The sequence below is a fragment of the Pantherophis guttatus genome, chromosome 1 (assembly GCF_059756535.1).
Source record: "Pantherophis guttatus breed Tessera chromosome 1, ASM5975653v1, whole genome shotgun sequence".
Classification (NCBI taxonomy): Eukaryota; Metazoa; Chordata; class Lepidosauria; order Squamata; family Colubridae; genus Pantherophis; species Pantherophis guttatus.
This window is the reverse complement of record NC_142063.1, coordinates 10030739-10046631: the sequence shown is the minus strand read 5'-3', so window position 1 is coordinate 10046631 and position 15893 is coordinate 10030739. Positions and strand designations below refer to the sequence as shown.

Below are 15893 nucleotides of genomic sequence, written 5' to 3'. Positions count from 1 at the left end.
TATACAGTCTGATGAATATATTCCCAATAATGGAGTCGGGGAAGCAGAGCCTGAAAAAAAAAACCCAGCAGCAATAGGATGAGGATGATATTAAATGGTGGAAGAAATGTTTGGTAGGCAGAATTCGAACCTGGGTCTGGCCACGGGTCTCCGAGGGAGAAGGAAGGGGGGAGATGATGTCATGCCCACTCAGCTATGATGTCATTGTGCCAAAGGTCGGGGATTAGGGTCTCTTGCCTCAACGATCGTCGGCCATGTTTGCATGAGGGATGTGACATCATCATGGCTTGTACTGTCCTCATGGCTTGGGCTGCCATCGTGGCTTGTTCTGTCCTCATTACTTGGGCTGCCATCGTGGCTTCATCTATCCTCATGGCTTGTTTTGTTCTCATGGCTTGTTCAGCCATCGTGGCTTGTTCTGTCCTCATGGCTTATGCAGTCATTGTGGCTTGTTCTGTCTTCTTGGCTTGGGCTGCAATCGTGGCTTGTTCTGTCCTCATGGCTTGGGCTGCCATCGTGGTTTGTTCTGTCCTCATGGCTTTTGCAGTCATCATGGCTTGTTCTGTCCTCATGGCTTGGGCTGTCATTGTGACTTGTTCTGTCCTCATGGCTTGTGCAGTCATCATGGCTTGTTCTGTCCTCATGGCTTGGGCTGTCATTGTGGCTTGTTCTGTCCTCATGGCTTGTGCTGTCATCATGGCTTGTTCTGTCCTCATGGCTTGTGCTATCATGGCTTGCTCTGTCCTCACGGCTTGGGTTGTCATCGTGGCTTGCTCTGTACCAGCTGCTGACCTTTCATGCCGTTTCTCTCCTCCTGTGGAGCCAAACTCCCATTATCCTCAGCCCGCATGGAACCTGGTGCAAAAGACCTATTGTTAAGTCTAAATAGGATATATTCAGTTAATGAATACATTAATTAAATTAATGGGATTGAATTGCAATTCTAATGAAAGCATTGTTCTTTGAACCCATCTGGGTCTTTTAGGGACCATGCAAAAAAGGTAAATCCTTTTTAAAAAATCAGGTTAAAGTTGGAATCGTTGGAACCAAAGGAATCCAAATTGAGGATCCATTAGTGGTTGGAATTTAGGCCGCAGGATAATAATCTGGATTTATGGAGCAGAATTCCAGAACAAAAAATATGCACAGACTCTTCCATCGGGTTAAAAAAACAGCTGTAGTACAGATAGGACTTACAACTGATCATTTAGTGACCCTTCGAAGTTGCAATGGCACTGAAAAAAGTGACTTAGGACCGTTTTTCACACTTACGACCATATCCCCATGGTCACGTGAGGAAAATTTGGACGCTTGGCAACTGATTCATATTTACGACAGTTGCAGGGTCACATGATTCCCTTTTGTGACCTCCTGACAAGCAACGTCCATGAGGAAGCCAGACTCACTTAACAACCGTGTCACTAACTTAATAACTGGAGGGATTCACTTAACAACCGTGGCAGGAAAAGTCGTAAAATGGGGGCAAAACAGAAATTTTGGGCTCAATCGTGGTCGTAAGTTGAGGACTCCCTGTAGAGTAGAGCATGGCTGGCTGGGGAATTCTGGGAGTTGAAGTCCGCCCCTCTTCGAATAGTCGAGGTTGCAAAATGGCGGCTTAGTCTGATTGCGAAGATCCCGCTTTCTTCTTTTGCCTTTCTTAATTCCGTGGAAAATGCCGCCAGCGGACTCTCAAACCAGATTAAAAACTATTAATGGGAAGGTACCTTGCCAAGGTGTCAGGGGTCAAAAGCAATCACAGCACACCGCTAAGAAATGCCACTGTGAATTCAAATAATTAATCACCTGCCGAAATTAATAAATGTAATAATTATCTCACCCAAAGCAAGGGGGGCGGGGGGGGAAAATCTAGAACGGTTTCTCTTTACCTCAGGGCCTCTCAACCTCGACAACTTGAAGACTTCAACTCCCAGAATTCCCCAGCCCCCAACCTACCTCGCAGGATTGTTGTTTCAGGAAAACATGTGTGTATGTGTGCATGCATGTGTATTTGTATACACACACACACACACAATTATTTATTTATTTATTTATTTATTTATTTATTTATTTATTTATTGGTTCGATTTATATGCCGCCCTTCTCTGGAGACTCAGGGCAGCTTACAATGCTTTTAAGCAATAGCCTTCATACTTTTGTATATACCTGCTTAGTAGGGCTTTCGGGGGGGGCCCTAAGCGGTGTTTTGTTTTATTTTATTTTATTTTATTTTATTTTATTTTATTTTATTTTATTTTATTTTATTTTATTTTATTTTATTTTATTTTATTTATTTTTATATGCCGCCCTTCTCCGGAGACTCAGGGCGGCTTACAATGCGTTAAGCAATAGCCGTCATACTTTTGTATATTTTATACAAAGTCAGCTTATTGCCCCCACAAACCGGGTCCTCATTTTACCCACCTTAGAAAGGATGGAAGGCTGAGTCGACCTTGAGCCTGGTGAGATTTGAACTCGCAGTAATTGCAGGCAGCTGGTGTTACTTAACAGTGCTTTAGTCTGCTGTGCCACCAAGGCTGAGTACTTATTAATTAATTGTTTTTAAAGCAGAGGACCATATAAAAAAATACTCCTAAAATAAAATGTTAGTATTTTATTTATTTATTTATTGCTAAAATAAAAGTTTGGGAATGGAACGCAGAACGAAATAAAAAATACTCTTTTTAATGACATCTTTGTGCCTCTCAAAACGTGTAACTGAAGGAATAACCTTTTGAGATCCTGGATGAAAAGCAGGGGGGTTGATCTAAGCTGGAAGTAGCTAAAATAAATCATAATTGTGGGGTCTTTGGTGCTCTCTGAGCTTGGATCTTTGCTTGCAGATGTTTCATGACCCAACTAGAAGGGATTGTGGGGTTTGTGTGGTGGTGGGGGACTCTGAGGAGGACTCTGAAGTCCTTGGTGGTCTCTGAACTTGCTTGTTTCCTTGAAGACGTTTTATTACCATACTAGGTAACTTCATCAGTGCCAGAAGAAAGTTGGATTGACTCTCTTGTTTATATACAAGTAATGTATATAAACAATGTTGGTTGAGAGTGTTGTTTTCTCATTGGTAGTTCCTTGATTAGGCTGTTGTTTATTATTTGGCTGGTTGTCTGAGTTGGAAGCGCAAGCCATTGTATATAATCAGAAAACCAACCTTACTCCCTTCTAGCACTGATGATGTTACCTAGTTGGGTAATGAAAACATCTGCAAGAAAACAGTTACGCTCAGAGAGCACTAAGGATCCCACAGTCCTCCTCCTCCTCCTCCTCACCCTTCTAGCACTGATGATGTAACCTAGTTGGGTCATAAAAGGTCTGCAAGAAAACAATTAAGCTTAGAGGGCACCAAGAACCCCACAGTCTCCTCCTCCTCCTCCTCCTCCTCCTCCTCCTCCTCCTCCTCCTCCTCCTCCTCCTCCCTCCCACCCTCCCTCCTTTCTAGCATTGATGATGTTAGCTAGTTGGGTCATGAAACATCTGCAAGAAAACAATTACACTCAGAGCGCACTAAGGACCCCACAGTCCTGCCCTCCCCTCCTCCTCCTCCTCTTCCTCCTCCACTCTACAAACCCCATTCTCTTCTAGCACTGATAACGTTACCTAGTTGGGTCACGAGAGGTCTGCAAAGAAAAGCACCAAGCTCAGAGAGCACCGAGCACCCCACAGCTCAACCCCGATCTACAAATATTCTCCTCCAGATCATAACCACGCAAAGCTTCCGGCAGCCCCAGAAATCCTTTGCTGGTGGGGCAGGCAATGTCTTCCTCCCAAACCCCCCGCCACCTCTCCTCCCTGTTACACCTTTTCACCCCCAACATAGCCTGGTTGCCTGCGAACAAGAAAAGAGGACAGCTGTCGTTGTGCAGTCAAAAGAGTGTGCAAAGATTGCAAAGACAGAGAGAGCATCTCCCATGCGCAGGGAATTGGGGGGGGGAACGGGACTGAAGGAAGAAGGACGTTTCTTTGGGCTCCCCCCTCGCCTCCGTCCCTCGGGTGCCGTTCGACAGCACTCAATCGGCACGCACCGAGGGGGAGAAGAGAGGATAATGGTTGGGGGGGGGGAAGAGAAGGATTGGCCTACGATTGCCTTGCGGGCTTTTTCTGGCCCGTTGGAGCGCATCTAATGCACCATCGAGCAGGCGGGGGTGAGCAGAGCCATTAGGGTCCACAGGACAGCAAAGGGGCGGCGGAGTGGGCCACCTGACGGACAGGTGTGGGGCAGAAGGCACAGAAGGACAGGGCAAGGTGGTCTTCATTTGAGGGGGGGGCTTTGAGGCCTGACGATGCACTCAAGGATAATTGGGGGGAGGATCGGAGATGACGGGGGTCCCAAACCGGCCCTGCTGGTGGGGCTTTAATGAACCCACTTAAGAGCTGGTTCCTGAGTGGGCAGCAGCCTCCCTCTTGGCTGGGGGTTCTCCGGTTCAAAACAGCGGGATGCCATCCTGACCAAGCTTTTCGCAAGCACGCACAGACACACACAAACACACATCCCAGGGCGGAATTGCTCAGTTGCTTTTTGTGATCTAGAATAGAATAAGGAGAAGGAGAAACAGAAACAGAAAGAGAAAGAGAAGGAGGAGAAAAGGAAAGAGGAGAAGGAGAATAGGATAGGATAGGATAGGATAGGATAGGATAGGATAGGATAGAAAAGAATAGAATAGAATAGAATAGAATAGAATAGAATAGAATAGAATAGAATAGAATAGAATAGAATAGAATAGAATAGAATAGAATAGAATAGAGTGATAGACAGATAGATATAGATACAGATAGAAAGACATGATAAATAAATAGAGATGATGGATAGAGATGATAGGTAGGTAGGTGGATGATAAATAGATGATAGCTAGGTAGCTAGATAGAAGATAGATAGATGATAGATATAGATAGATAAATAGACAGAGATAGCTAGCTAGTTAGATGATAGATAGATGATAGAGATAGATAGATAGATGATAGATAGATGATAGATAGATGATAGATGATAGATAGATGATTGATAGATATAGATAGATAAATAGACAGATAGATAGATGATAGATAGATGATTGATAGATAGATGATAGATAGATAGATGATAGATTGATGATAGACAAATAGATGATAGATAGATGATAGATAGATGATAGCTAGCTAGATGATAGCTAGCTAGATGATAGCTAGATGATAGAAGATAGCTTGCTAGCTAGATGATAGATAGATGATAGAGATAGATGATAGATGATAGATGATAGGTAGAGATAGATGATAGATAGATAGATAGATAGATAGATAGATAGATAGATAGATAGATAGATGATAGGTATATGATAGATTGATTGATTTATAGATATAGATAGATAGATGATAGATAGATATAGATAGATAGATGATAGATAGATGATAGATACTTAGATAGATAGATAGATAGATAGATAGATACATAGATAGATAGATGATTATAGATAGATGATAGATAGATGATTGATAGATGATAGATAGATAGATAGATAGATAGATGATTATAGATAGATGATAGATAGATGATTGATAGATGATAGATAGATAGATACATAGATAGATAGATGATTATAGATAGATGATAGATGATTGATAGATGATAGATGATAGATATAGATAGATAGATAGATAGATAGATAGATAGATAGATAGATAGATAGATGATTATAGATACATAGATAGATGATTATAGATAGATGATAGATAGATGATTGATAGATGATAGATAGATAGATAGATAGATAGATAGATAGATAGATAGATAGATATAGATGATAGGTATAAAGAGAATAGAATAGCATTGCATAGCATAGCATAGGATAGAATAACTTTATTGTCACTTTGAATGTACACTGATTGGCATACATTAAAAATGAAATTTCATTGCATACAGCTCTTAAAGGGTCACCACCTCCAATTTTACCCTACATAAAAATGACAAGATAAATGAATAAATAAATACAAAATTATGTCTATACCCACATATATTATATGACACAGAGAAACAACAACACATCTGATGCCGAAGGCGCCACATATTGTGGCTCGATGCACCCCAGGCTTTGAAGAGAGGCAGCCTCGGAGGACAAAAAAAATCCGCATCAGACCATTGAGCTGCAGGGCTTGGTGTTCGCTAGACGTGTTGCGGTGCGGCAGGCGGGTGAGGGAAGGGTGAGGTTGTGGGGTGATGGCACCACTTGGGGTAGGCGTGGATGTGACCTGTTCCTGGAATAAGCCTGTGACTCAAAGGGGTTGAGCTCAGGTCTGACTCAGACAGAGAAGCAACAGGCAATCACATCTTGCAGAAGCCTCTTAAAGTAGTTCTCTCAACTTACGACTGGTCGGTCGTGATCCTGTTTCCTTCAGCCTTCCTTCCGTCTCTTGGTTAAATGGATCTATCTGGGACTACTTAGGACCCTGATTGGAAGTTCTGACGGTCCCTCTGTCTCTCTCTGTCTGTCTGTCTCTCTTTCTTTCTCCATCTCTCTGTCTCTCTCTCCATCTCTCTGTCTCTTTGTCTCTCTCTCCATCTCTCTGTCTTTCTCTCTTTCTGTCTGTCTGTCTTTCTCTCTATCGCTATCTCTGTCTTTCTTTCTTTCTCTCTGTCTCTCTCTCCGTCTCTCCCTCTCTCCCTCTCTGTCTCTGTCTTTCTCTCTCTCTCCGTCTCTGTCTCTCTGTCTGTCTTTATCTCTCTCTCTCTCCATCTCTCTGTCTCTATCTGTCTTTTTCTCTCTCTCTCTCTCTCGGTCTCTGTCTCTCTCTCTCTCTCTCTCTCTCTCTCTCTCTCCCCTGTCTGTCTCTTTCTCTCCCTCTCTCCCTCTCTCTCTCTCTCTGTGTGTCTCTTTTCCCATCTCTCTTTCTCTGTCTCTTTCTCTCTCCATCTCTCTGTCTTTCTCTCACTCTCTCTCCCCCGTCTGTCTGTCTGTTTGTCTGTCTCTCTCTCTCTCCCCATCACTCTCTTTCTGTTTCTCTCTCTCTCTTTCTCTCTTTCCGTCTCTCTCTCTCTCTCTCTGTCTCTCTCTCTCTGTCTTTCTGACTTTCTGTCCCTTTCTTTCTCTTTCTCTCTTTCTCCATCTCTCTGTTTGTCTGTCTCTCTCTTTTTACCTCTCTGTCTGTCTTTCTCTCTCTCTCTCCTCATCTCTTTGTCTCTTTATCTCCATTTCTCTTTCTCTCTGTCTCAGAAGCCAGAGTCACTTAACAACTGTGGCAAGAAAGGTCGTAAAACTGGGCCAAACTCACTTCACGAATGTCTCGCTTAGCCATAGAAATGTTGGGTTCTGTTGTGGTCGTAAGCGGAGGACTACTTGTATTGAGAAGTTAAATGAGTAAAATTAAATCAATTAGTAATACTTAAGTTAATTATTATTTTATTTATTGAATTGGTTAAATGAATGATTAAATGTAGATTATTTGCTGAAACGAAGCCCTTCTCTTTTCCCTTAGGCCCCCGGAGAGAGTGAATACTCAGATCCCTTCGACGCTCACCATGAACCAAAAGGAGACGCCGAAGAAGATGCCGGTCTGGAAAACAACGGTTACATGGAGCCCTACAATGCCCAGCGGGTGGTGGCTGGTGAGTGAATGATAACAGATTAACAGAGTTGGAAGGGACCTTATAGGTCATCTAGTCCAACCCTCCGCTCAAGCAGGAGACCCTACACCATTTCTGACATTTCTGAAGGAAAATAAGACAGGGAATGAAAAAGTAAAGGACAAGAAAAAGAAAGAAAAAGAAAGAGTAACTTTCTCCTTTATCCCAACAAATAAAAGACAATTTTACAGGTATTCCTTGATTTATGACGGTAATGGAGTCTCCCCATCACGGTTCTAAGTCGGGACGGTTGCAAAACGGGTTGGTCATCGATTTTCTGACTTTTTTTTGACAGAGGCCGTTAAGTGAATCACTGCAGTCATGGTTGTTAAACGAATCAGAATTTCGTTTAACGACCAGAATTTGTTTAACGACCAGAATTTCATGGTCGTTAAACGAATCAGGCTCCCCCCCCTTCCCTTAACTTGGCTTTTCAGAAACCGGCTGAGAAGGTCAACAATGGCGATGGCGTGTGACGTGACCCCGTCACAGCGCAACTGTCGGAAATTCACGCTGGTTGCCAAGCGCCCGAATTTTGATCTGTGACCAAAATTGGAGATGCTGCAACGGTCATAAGTGTGAAAAACTGTTCCTAAGTCCCTTTTTTCAGTGGTCACTAAACGAACAGTCATAAATAGTGGATTCCCTATATGAGGGGATCCTTCAAAGGATCGTTAAACAACAACAAAGGATCGTTGTAAATTGAGGACTCTCTGTATGATGGGACCCGTCGAATGGTTGTTAAGCGAATGGTCATAAATCGAGGATTCCCTGTATGATGGGATCCTTCGATCAATCGCTAAACGAACGGTTTTAAATTGAGGACTCCCTGTATGAGGGGATCCTCCAAACAGTCACTAAACAAACGGTCATAAATCGAGGACTCTTTGTATGATGGGATCCTTCAAACGGTCGTTAAGCGAATGGTCATCAGTCAAGGATTCTCTGTATGATGGGATTCTTCGGCCTCTAAACCAACGGTCCTAAAACGGTCGCTAAAGGAATGGTTGCAAATTGAGGTGTCCCTATACGGTGAGATCATTCGAACGGCCGCTAAACGAACGGTCGTAAGTCGAGTCGATCCCCTGTACAATGGGATCCTTTCCTGAATGAAACAGCAGCTAAAGTTTTATTTTTCTCCCGGTTCGCAGACCTCCAGCGCAAAAACGAACGGGATGAACAGCGGGTGAAGAAATCCCGGATCGGCCTGCAGCTTTACGACACTCCTTATGAGGAGAAGGAGGCCGAGGCCGACCCCGAGGCCGGGCCCACGGAGAAGCCCCCCAAGAGCCGGCTGCCCCAGGAGGATGAGCGGCCGGCCGACGAATACGACCAGCCCTGGGAGTGGAAAAAAAACCACATTTCGCGCGCTTTCGCTGGTAAGTTGGTAAGGAAACCACAATTCGTGCATTCCCCCTCAAAAAATGCTGACATTTGGGGATGAGCCAGTTAAAACTAGCCTGTTGGATTCAAATAACCCCTGGGTCTTTTGATTTGTGAATGCTGCGTCTGCTGCTTAAGTTTCTAGCCCTCAAGAGCGTTCTTCCAGAGAAACCGGTTTGCATTAAAGCTAGAATCAGGTCTAATCTCTGATCTGCTGCCCCCCCACCCACCCCAAATGCTAAATGCTCTAGAACAGGGGTGTCCAACTTGATCACTTTAAGACTCGTGGACTCCAATTCCCAGAATTCCCCAGCCAGCCAGCATGGCTAATTTGCATGAGTGGGTTGGGGAATTCTGGGAGTTGAAGTCCACAAATCTTAAAATGACCAAGTTGGATACTCCTGTTGTAGAACATCTAGCATTTGGTAGGGGAGCAGCACACCAGAGGTTAAAACTGACTCTAGCTTAAATGCAAACGACTTTGTCCTGGAAAAGAGGACTAGAAACTTAGCAGCAGACGCCAAAGTTGAACACCCCTACTCTAGACAAAAATACCCAGAAAGGACCTTGAGCGTAAAATCCACTTTCAAGGAAACCTCTGTTAAAAATAAACCCGCAATCTTCTAGTCCTCATGTTTTGTCTGTTTGACAGCGTGTATCCCTACCATCTTTGTAGATGAAGGGAAGGAAAAGGTAGCTTTTGTATTGTACCACCAGTAGTAAAATTAAACTAATGAACTGAAGAAAACTTTTTAAAGAAAATTGCAGAGTGAGGGAGAGAGAGACAGAGAGGGAGAGAGAGAGAATGGTGCTGAGAGGTTTTTGGGAAGATCTTAGAGACCATCAGCAAATTATTCCTATAATTTTTTTCTTATGCTTTTTCTTCTCATTTTAATCAAGCGAGTAAAAACCTGAAGCTATTGGTAACTTATTTACATACAGCATTTCCACTTAAACCAGTATTTCTCAAGCTTGGTAACTTTAAGACCCTGTGGACTTCAATTCCCAGAATTCCCCAGCCATCCCCACTCCTTCTTAACCAGGAATGGGATTCAGCCGGTTCTGACCGATTCAGGCAAACCAAATGCTAATTTTACATCTGGTTCACTGAACCGCTAGTTGCAAGGACTGTCTGGCCCCGTCCACTCCACCCTGCCCCTCCCAAGGGTCTCTACGCGGCCCATTTTGGATGCCAGATAAGTCCAGGACCCACGCGGAGCCTCTGGGACGACAAAAAACGGATCTTCCGGAAGTTCCGGAAGTCTGGAAACGGGTTCGTTTCCGGCCTCCGGAGCTCAGGGGAGGCTGTTTTCACCCTCCCGGAGCCTCAAGAAAAGCCTGGGGAGGGGCAAAATGCCCCCCCCTCCACCGTGGTGCAGGAGGCCGAGTAGGCCACACCCACCCAGCAACAGGGCAGAGATCCGGTTGCTAAATTTTTTTAATCCCACCCCTGCTCTTAGCACTGATGATGTTACCTAGTTGGGTCATGTAACGTCTGTAAGAACACCACCAATCTCAGAGAGCATCAAGGACTCCACAGTTCAACTCTGAGCTACAAATATTTTCTTCTATCTTACAAGAAATTTTCCCTTTTGTTGTCCAGCGCGTAGCTCGGTAGCCAACACGACAACAATAACGGAGAATAAATAAAGATGAAATAAACAAATAGGAAGGAACTGTCCACTAAGCTATCATGCCAGTCCTTTGAGAAGTGCAGAGTGGCGCCAGCATGAAATAAATTAAATAAATAATAATAATAACAACAACAGAATAACAAAGTTGGAAGGGACCTTGGAGGTCTTCTAGTCCAACCCCCATTGGAAGGAGATCTGTGAGAAAGGGATGGCAAGTAACGCCTACAGGTAGTCCTCTACTTATGATGACAATGGAGCCCCGAATTTCTGTGGCTAAGTGAGACATTTGTTACGTGGATTTTGCCCGCATTTCACGACTTTTCTTCCCACGGTTTGTAAGTGTATCTCCGCAGTTGTTAAGTTAGTAACACCGTCGTTAAGTGAAACTGGCTTCCCCTTTGACTTTGCTCGTCAGAAGGTCGCAAAAGGGGAATTACGTAACTCTGGGACACTGCAGCCGTCATAAATATGAGCCAGTTGCCAAAGTTTGAATTTTTATCACATGACCAGGGGGACGCTTCAACATGTGAGAAACAGTTGTCATTTTTTCCAGTGCTGTTGTAACTTCGAATGGTCACTAAATGAACTGTTGTAACTCGAGGGCTACCTGTAGTTTTTAACAAACACACAATTCTATGGTTTCAGCTTCTCATATGACACTTTTGAGAGTCCTTCACCTCTTAAGAGGCTTTGATTCAGTGGTGGAATTCAATTTTCTTTATTACCGGTTCTGTGGGCGTGGCTTGGTGTGGCTTGGGCTTGGCAGGGGAAGGATACTGCAAAATCCCCATTCCCTCCCCAATCCAGGGGAAGGATACTGCAAAATCTCCATTCCCTCCCACTCCTAGGGGAAGGATACTGCAAAATCCTCATTCAACCCATTCCTGGGGGAAGGATATTGCAAAATCCCCATTCCCTCCTCACTCCTGGGGGAAGGATACTGCAAAATCTCCATTCCTTCCCCACTCCTGGGGGAAGCATATTGCAAAATCTCCATTCCCTCCCCACTCCTGGGGGAAGAATATTGCAAAATCTCCGTTCCCTCCCCACTCCTGGGGGAAGGTTATTGCAAAATCTCCATTCCTTCCCCACTCCTGGGGGAAGGATACTGCAAAATCCCCATTCATTGATTTCCACTTGGCCGCTGTAATCAAAAGACCCCAAAGAAATCTGTTTTTTTCTCTCTCTCTCTCTCTCTCCTTCTTTCACTTCCAGAATCCTCCCTTAAATCTTTCCCGGGGATCTTTTGGGATCAGCTTTGATCTTTCTCCCCAGTTTTCCCACCTTCACTCTGCAAGTGATGATTTGTCTTTCGTTTCGAGAAACCCGATGTCACTTAATGGAAATCATAGCTGCGGCTGAATGTCTGGAATTGATGTGTACCGGCGTTGGGTTGGGGCTGGCAGTGCTGCTGATTGAGGGTTGTGTTTGTGTGTGTGTGTATGCCAGTGTGTGTAGCCTCTTCAGATCTCCCCCTTGTTCTCCATCACTCATCTCGAGAGCTCCTTTCCATCCGGATGATCGGTGGGTCCCTGAGGATTTGGCGTCGCGGCGAAGTGGGTGGGGGGGCTCCGATCAATGTGAAGCCCGAGTGGTTTGTTTTGAAAAAGAGAGACACCCGGATAACGCACAAGGAAAATGTCAAGAGACCTGTGTTCCTCTTGTTTTCTCAGCAACCCTGGCAGTGCAAAGATAAAATTATCTCCTGCAATAGACAGCTTAGCTGTAATTGTGCGCACCGAGTAGATTTTAAAATGGCATTTCCCATCCATTCTCTGGAAATCGCCAAGCCAAAATATTTTCTTGTTTTTATCCTTGCAACAATCAATCTGAATAGAGCTGGAAGGGACCTTGGAGGTCTTCTAGGCCAACCCTACACCAGTGATGGCTAATCTTTTTGCCATCACGGGCCAAAAGCAGGGGGAGAGCGGGGGGATCACATGTGCACGTGCCCACACCCATAATTCAATGCCCCCTGCCCTCTGCCTCCCGCGCATGTACGCTTGAGCCCCTTGTGCCCCGTTTTGGGCCTAGCAGGCCTCCCTGAAGCCTCCGGAACCTGGAAAGGGCCCATTTCCTGACTTCCGGTGGGTCCGGCAGGCCCGTTTTTCGTCCTCCCCAGGCTCCAGAAGCTTTCCTGGAGCCTGGGGAGGGCAAAAATGGCCTCCCCCACTTCCCCGGAGGCCCTCCGGAGGCCGAAAACACCCTCCCAGAACCTCTGTGTGAGCCCTGTACTTACCTGGCATCCAAAATGGGCCGCGTGGAGACTCCTTGGAGGGGGGGCGGCATGGGTGAGGCCAGCCGAAAATCAGCTGGCCGGCGCACGCATGTGCTAGGCAACGGTCGCGTGCCCGCAGGTATGGCTCCACGTTCCACCTGTGGCACGCGTGCCATAGGTTCCCCATCACGGCTCTATACCATTCCAGACTAAGAGCTGTCCAGTCTCTTCTTAAAAACCTCCAGTGATAGAGTACCCACAACTTCTGGTGGCAAGCAGTTCCACTGGTTAATTCTCCTCACTGTCAGGAAGTTTCTCCTTAATTCCAGGTTGCTTCTCTCCTTGGTTAATTTCCATTGTTTCTTGTCCTGCCTTCTGGTGCTTTGGAAAATAAATTGACCCCCTCCTCTTTGTGGCAGCCCCTCAAATATTGGAAGACTGCTATGTCCCCTCCGGTCCTTCCTTTCTCTAGGCTGGCCAAACCTAAATCCTGCAACCGTTCTTCAGATGTTTTAATCTACAGGCCTTCAATCATTTTAGTTGCTCTTCTTTGCACTTTTTCCAAAGTCTCAACATCTTTTTTTGTAATGTGGGGACCAAAACTGGATGCAGTTATTCCAGATGTGGCCTTACTAAGGATTTATAAAGTGGTACTAGTACTTCATGTGATTTTGATTCTGTGCCTCTGTTTATACAACCAAGGATTGCATTAGCTTTTTTGGCTGCTGTCACTCACGGCTGGCTCATGTTTCTGTGATTGTCCACTAAGACTCCAAGGCAGTGGTGTAATCTAAAATTTGTTACTACCGGTTCTGTGGGCGTGGTTTGGTGGGGGGGCGGGTTAAAGTGACTGGGAGGGCATGGCCAATTTTTTTTTAACTTTTAAAACCATTTTTTCTACAACCTCTTTGTAAAAAAATGCTTTCAAAAGGCTCTAACGATCCCAGCTGAGTTGCCTAATCGGCAGAGACTTTTTTTCTTTTAAATGCCTTTGACGATCAGGCAACTCAGCTTGGATCATCAGAGGCATTTAAAAGAAAAAAAGGGTTTTTTTTCTTTTAAAAGCCTTTGATGATCCCAGCTGAGATCATCAGATGCTTTTTTTTTTTTTTACTTTTAAAAGCATTTTTTCGGGCGAAGAGGTTGTAGAAAAAATGCTTTTAAAAGTAAAAAAAAAGCCTCTGATGATTTTGCGGCTCAGCTGGGCATGGGGGGGGGGCAGGGATTTTTGCTACCAGTTCTCCGAACCACCCACCTCCATCGCTACCGGATCGGGCGATCCTGTCCGAACCAGGAGCATTTCACCCCTGCTCCAAGGTCCCTCTCACAATTACTGTTTTTGAGCCAGGTTTCGCCTAATCTGTACTTGTCCTTCTGGTTTTTCCTGCCTACATGTAAAACGGTAGTTCTCAACTTATGACCAAAAGCGAGACATTTATTAAATGACATTTGTTAAATTTTGCCCCATTTTATGACATTTCTTAAGGGAATCACTGCAGTTGTTAAGTTAGTAACATGGTTGTTAAGTGAATCTGGCTTCCCCATGGACTTGGCTTGTCAGAAAGTTGCAAAAGGGGGTCACATGACCCCAGGACACTGCAACCGTCATAAATATGAGTCAGTTGCCAAGCATCTGAATGTAAATCACGTGGCCACGGGGATGCTGCATCGGCCGTAAGTGTGAAAAGCGGTCCTAAGTCACTTTTTTCAGTGTCGTCGTAACTTTGAACGGTCACTAAATCAACTGTTGTAAGTCAAGGACTACCTGTATTTGAATTTGGGTCAGAGGACCACGGGGATGCTGCATCGGCCGTAAGTGTGAAAAGTCACTTTTTTCAGTGCCGTCGTAACTTTGAACGGTCACTAAATCAACTGTTGTAAGTTGAGGACTACTTGTAAGGCAGGGCACAGCCCAGTGGTGAAATCTAAAGTTTGTTACTACCAGTTTTGTGGGCGTGGCTTGGTGGTGGTGGGGGTAATGTGACTGGGTGGGCGTGGCCAATTTTTTTTTTTCTTTTAAAACCATTTTGTAAAAATATGCTTTCAAAAGGCTCTGACGATCCCAGCTGAGTTGCCTGATCAGCAGAGGCTTTTTTTTCTTTTAAATGCCTCTGAGGATCAGGCAATTCAGCTTGGATCGTTAGAGGCATTTAAAAGAAAAAAAGCCTCTGCCGATCAGGTAACTCAGCTGGGATCATCAGAGGCTTTTAAAAGCATTTTTTCTACAACCTCTGTTGTAGATAAAATGCTTTTAAAAGCCTTTGAGGATCCCAGCTGAGCCACGCGATCATCAGAGGCTTTTTTTTTTTTTTTTACTTTTAAAAGCATTTTTTTCAGCCAAAGAGGTTGTGATGATTGTGCGGCTCAGCTGGGTATGGGGGGGGGGGGCAGAGATTTTTGCTACCGGTTCTCTGAACCACCTGCCTCCATCGCTACCGGATCAAGCGATCTGGTCCGAACCGGGAGCATTTCACTCCTGGGCACAGCCCAACCTTTGAGACCCAGCAAAAAAATATATATATGGGAACATCTGTGCAAGGTTTTCCGTAAATTTTGAAAACGTCAGCTTCTCCTGATTTCTCACTTTGGCAAAAGGGTCACGTTCGAGTCATCAGCCTGGAGAATTTTTGTAAAGCTTCCCGCCGATACTTGTAGGAAATTGGAGAGCAATTGTAGTCCTTCTGCTTGCAATCGCCCCAAATGAGGAGAGCAAATATTTTCTCTCAACATAACGGAGGCTTGTGCAAACTTTATTCTATAAAGGAGGGGAGCGTGGCATTGTCACATCGGAGGAAGGATGCGTGCTGAATGGCGACTTGGGAGCGGATTAAAAGAATGTGAAATTTACGCATGAGAAAAACTACATCCCCCCCCCCTCCAAGCTGCTCTAAAGGAAGAGTGGAGGAAGGAAGAAGGAAGAAAGGAAGAAGAGTCTGTGGAGATTCTCAGTCATCAAATCATAGTTGTTTTCCAAAGACAATTTTTTTTAAAATTTGATTTATATGCCGCCCTTCTCCGGAGACTCAGGACGGCTTACAATGTGCTAAGCAATAGCCTTCAT

At 44.7% G+C, this 15893-nt stretch overlaps 1 protein-coding gene across 3 annotated transcripts in view; it reads left to right on the top strand.

The window, feature by feature from the left end:
• Window positions 1-15893, top strand: part of SHD (Src homology 2 domain containing transforming protein D) — a 65451-nt gene that overhangs the window by 21178 nt on the left and 28380 nt on the right. For all 3 annotated transcript variants that reach the window (XM_087893635.1, XM_087893637.1, XM_087893640.1), the window contains exons 3-4: window positions 7450-7579; window positions 8749-8976. In XM_087893635.1, the coding sequence (XP_087749761.1) occupies window positions 7450-7579; window positions 8749-8976 (358 nt within the window). The remainder of the gene's footprint in view (window positions 1-7449; window positions 7580-8748; window positions 8977-15893) is intronic.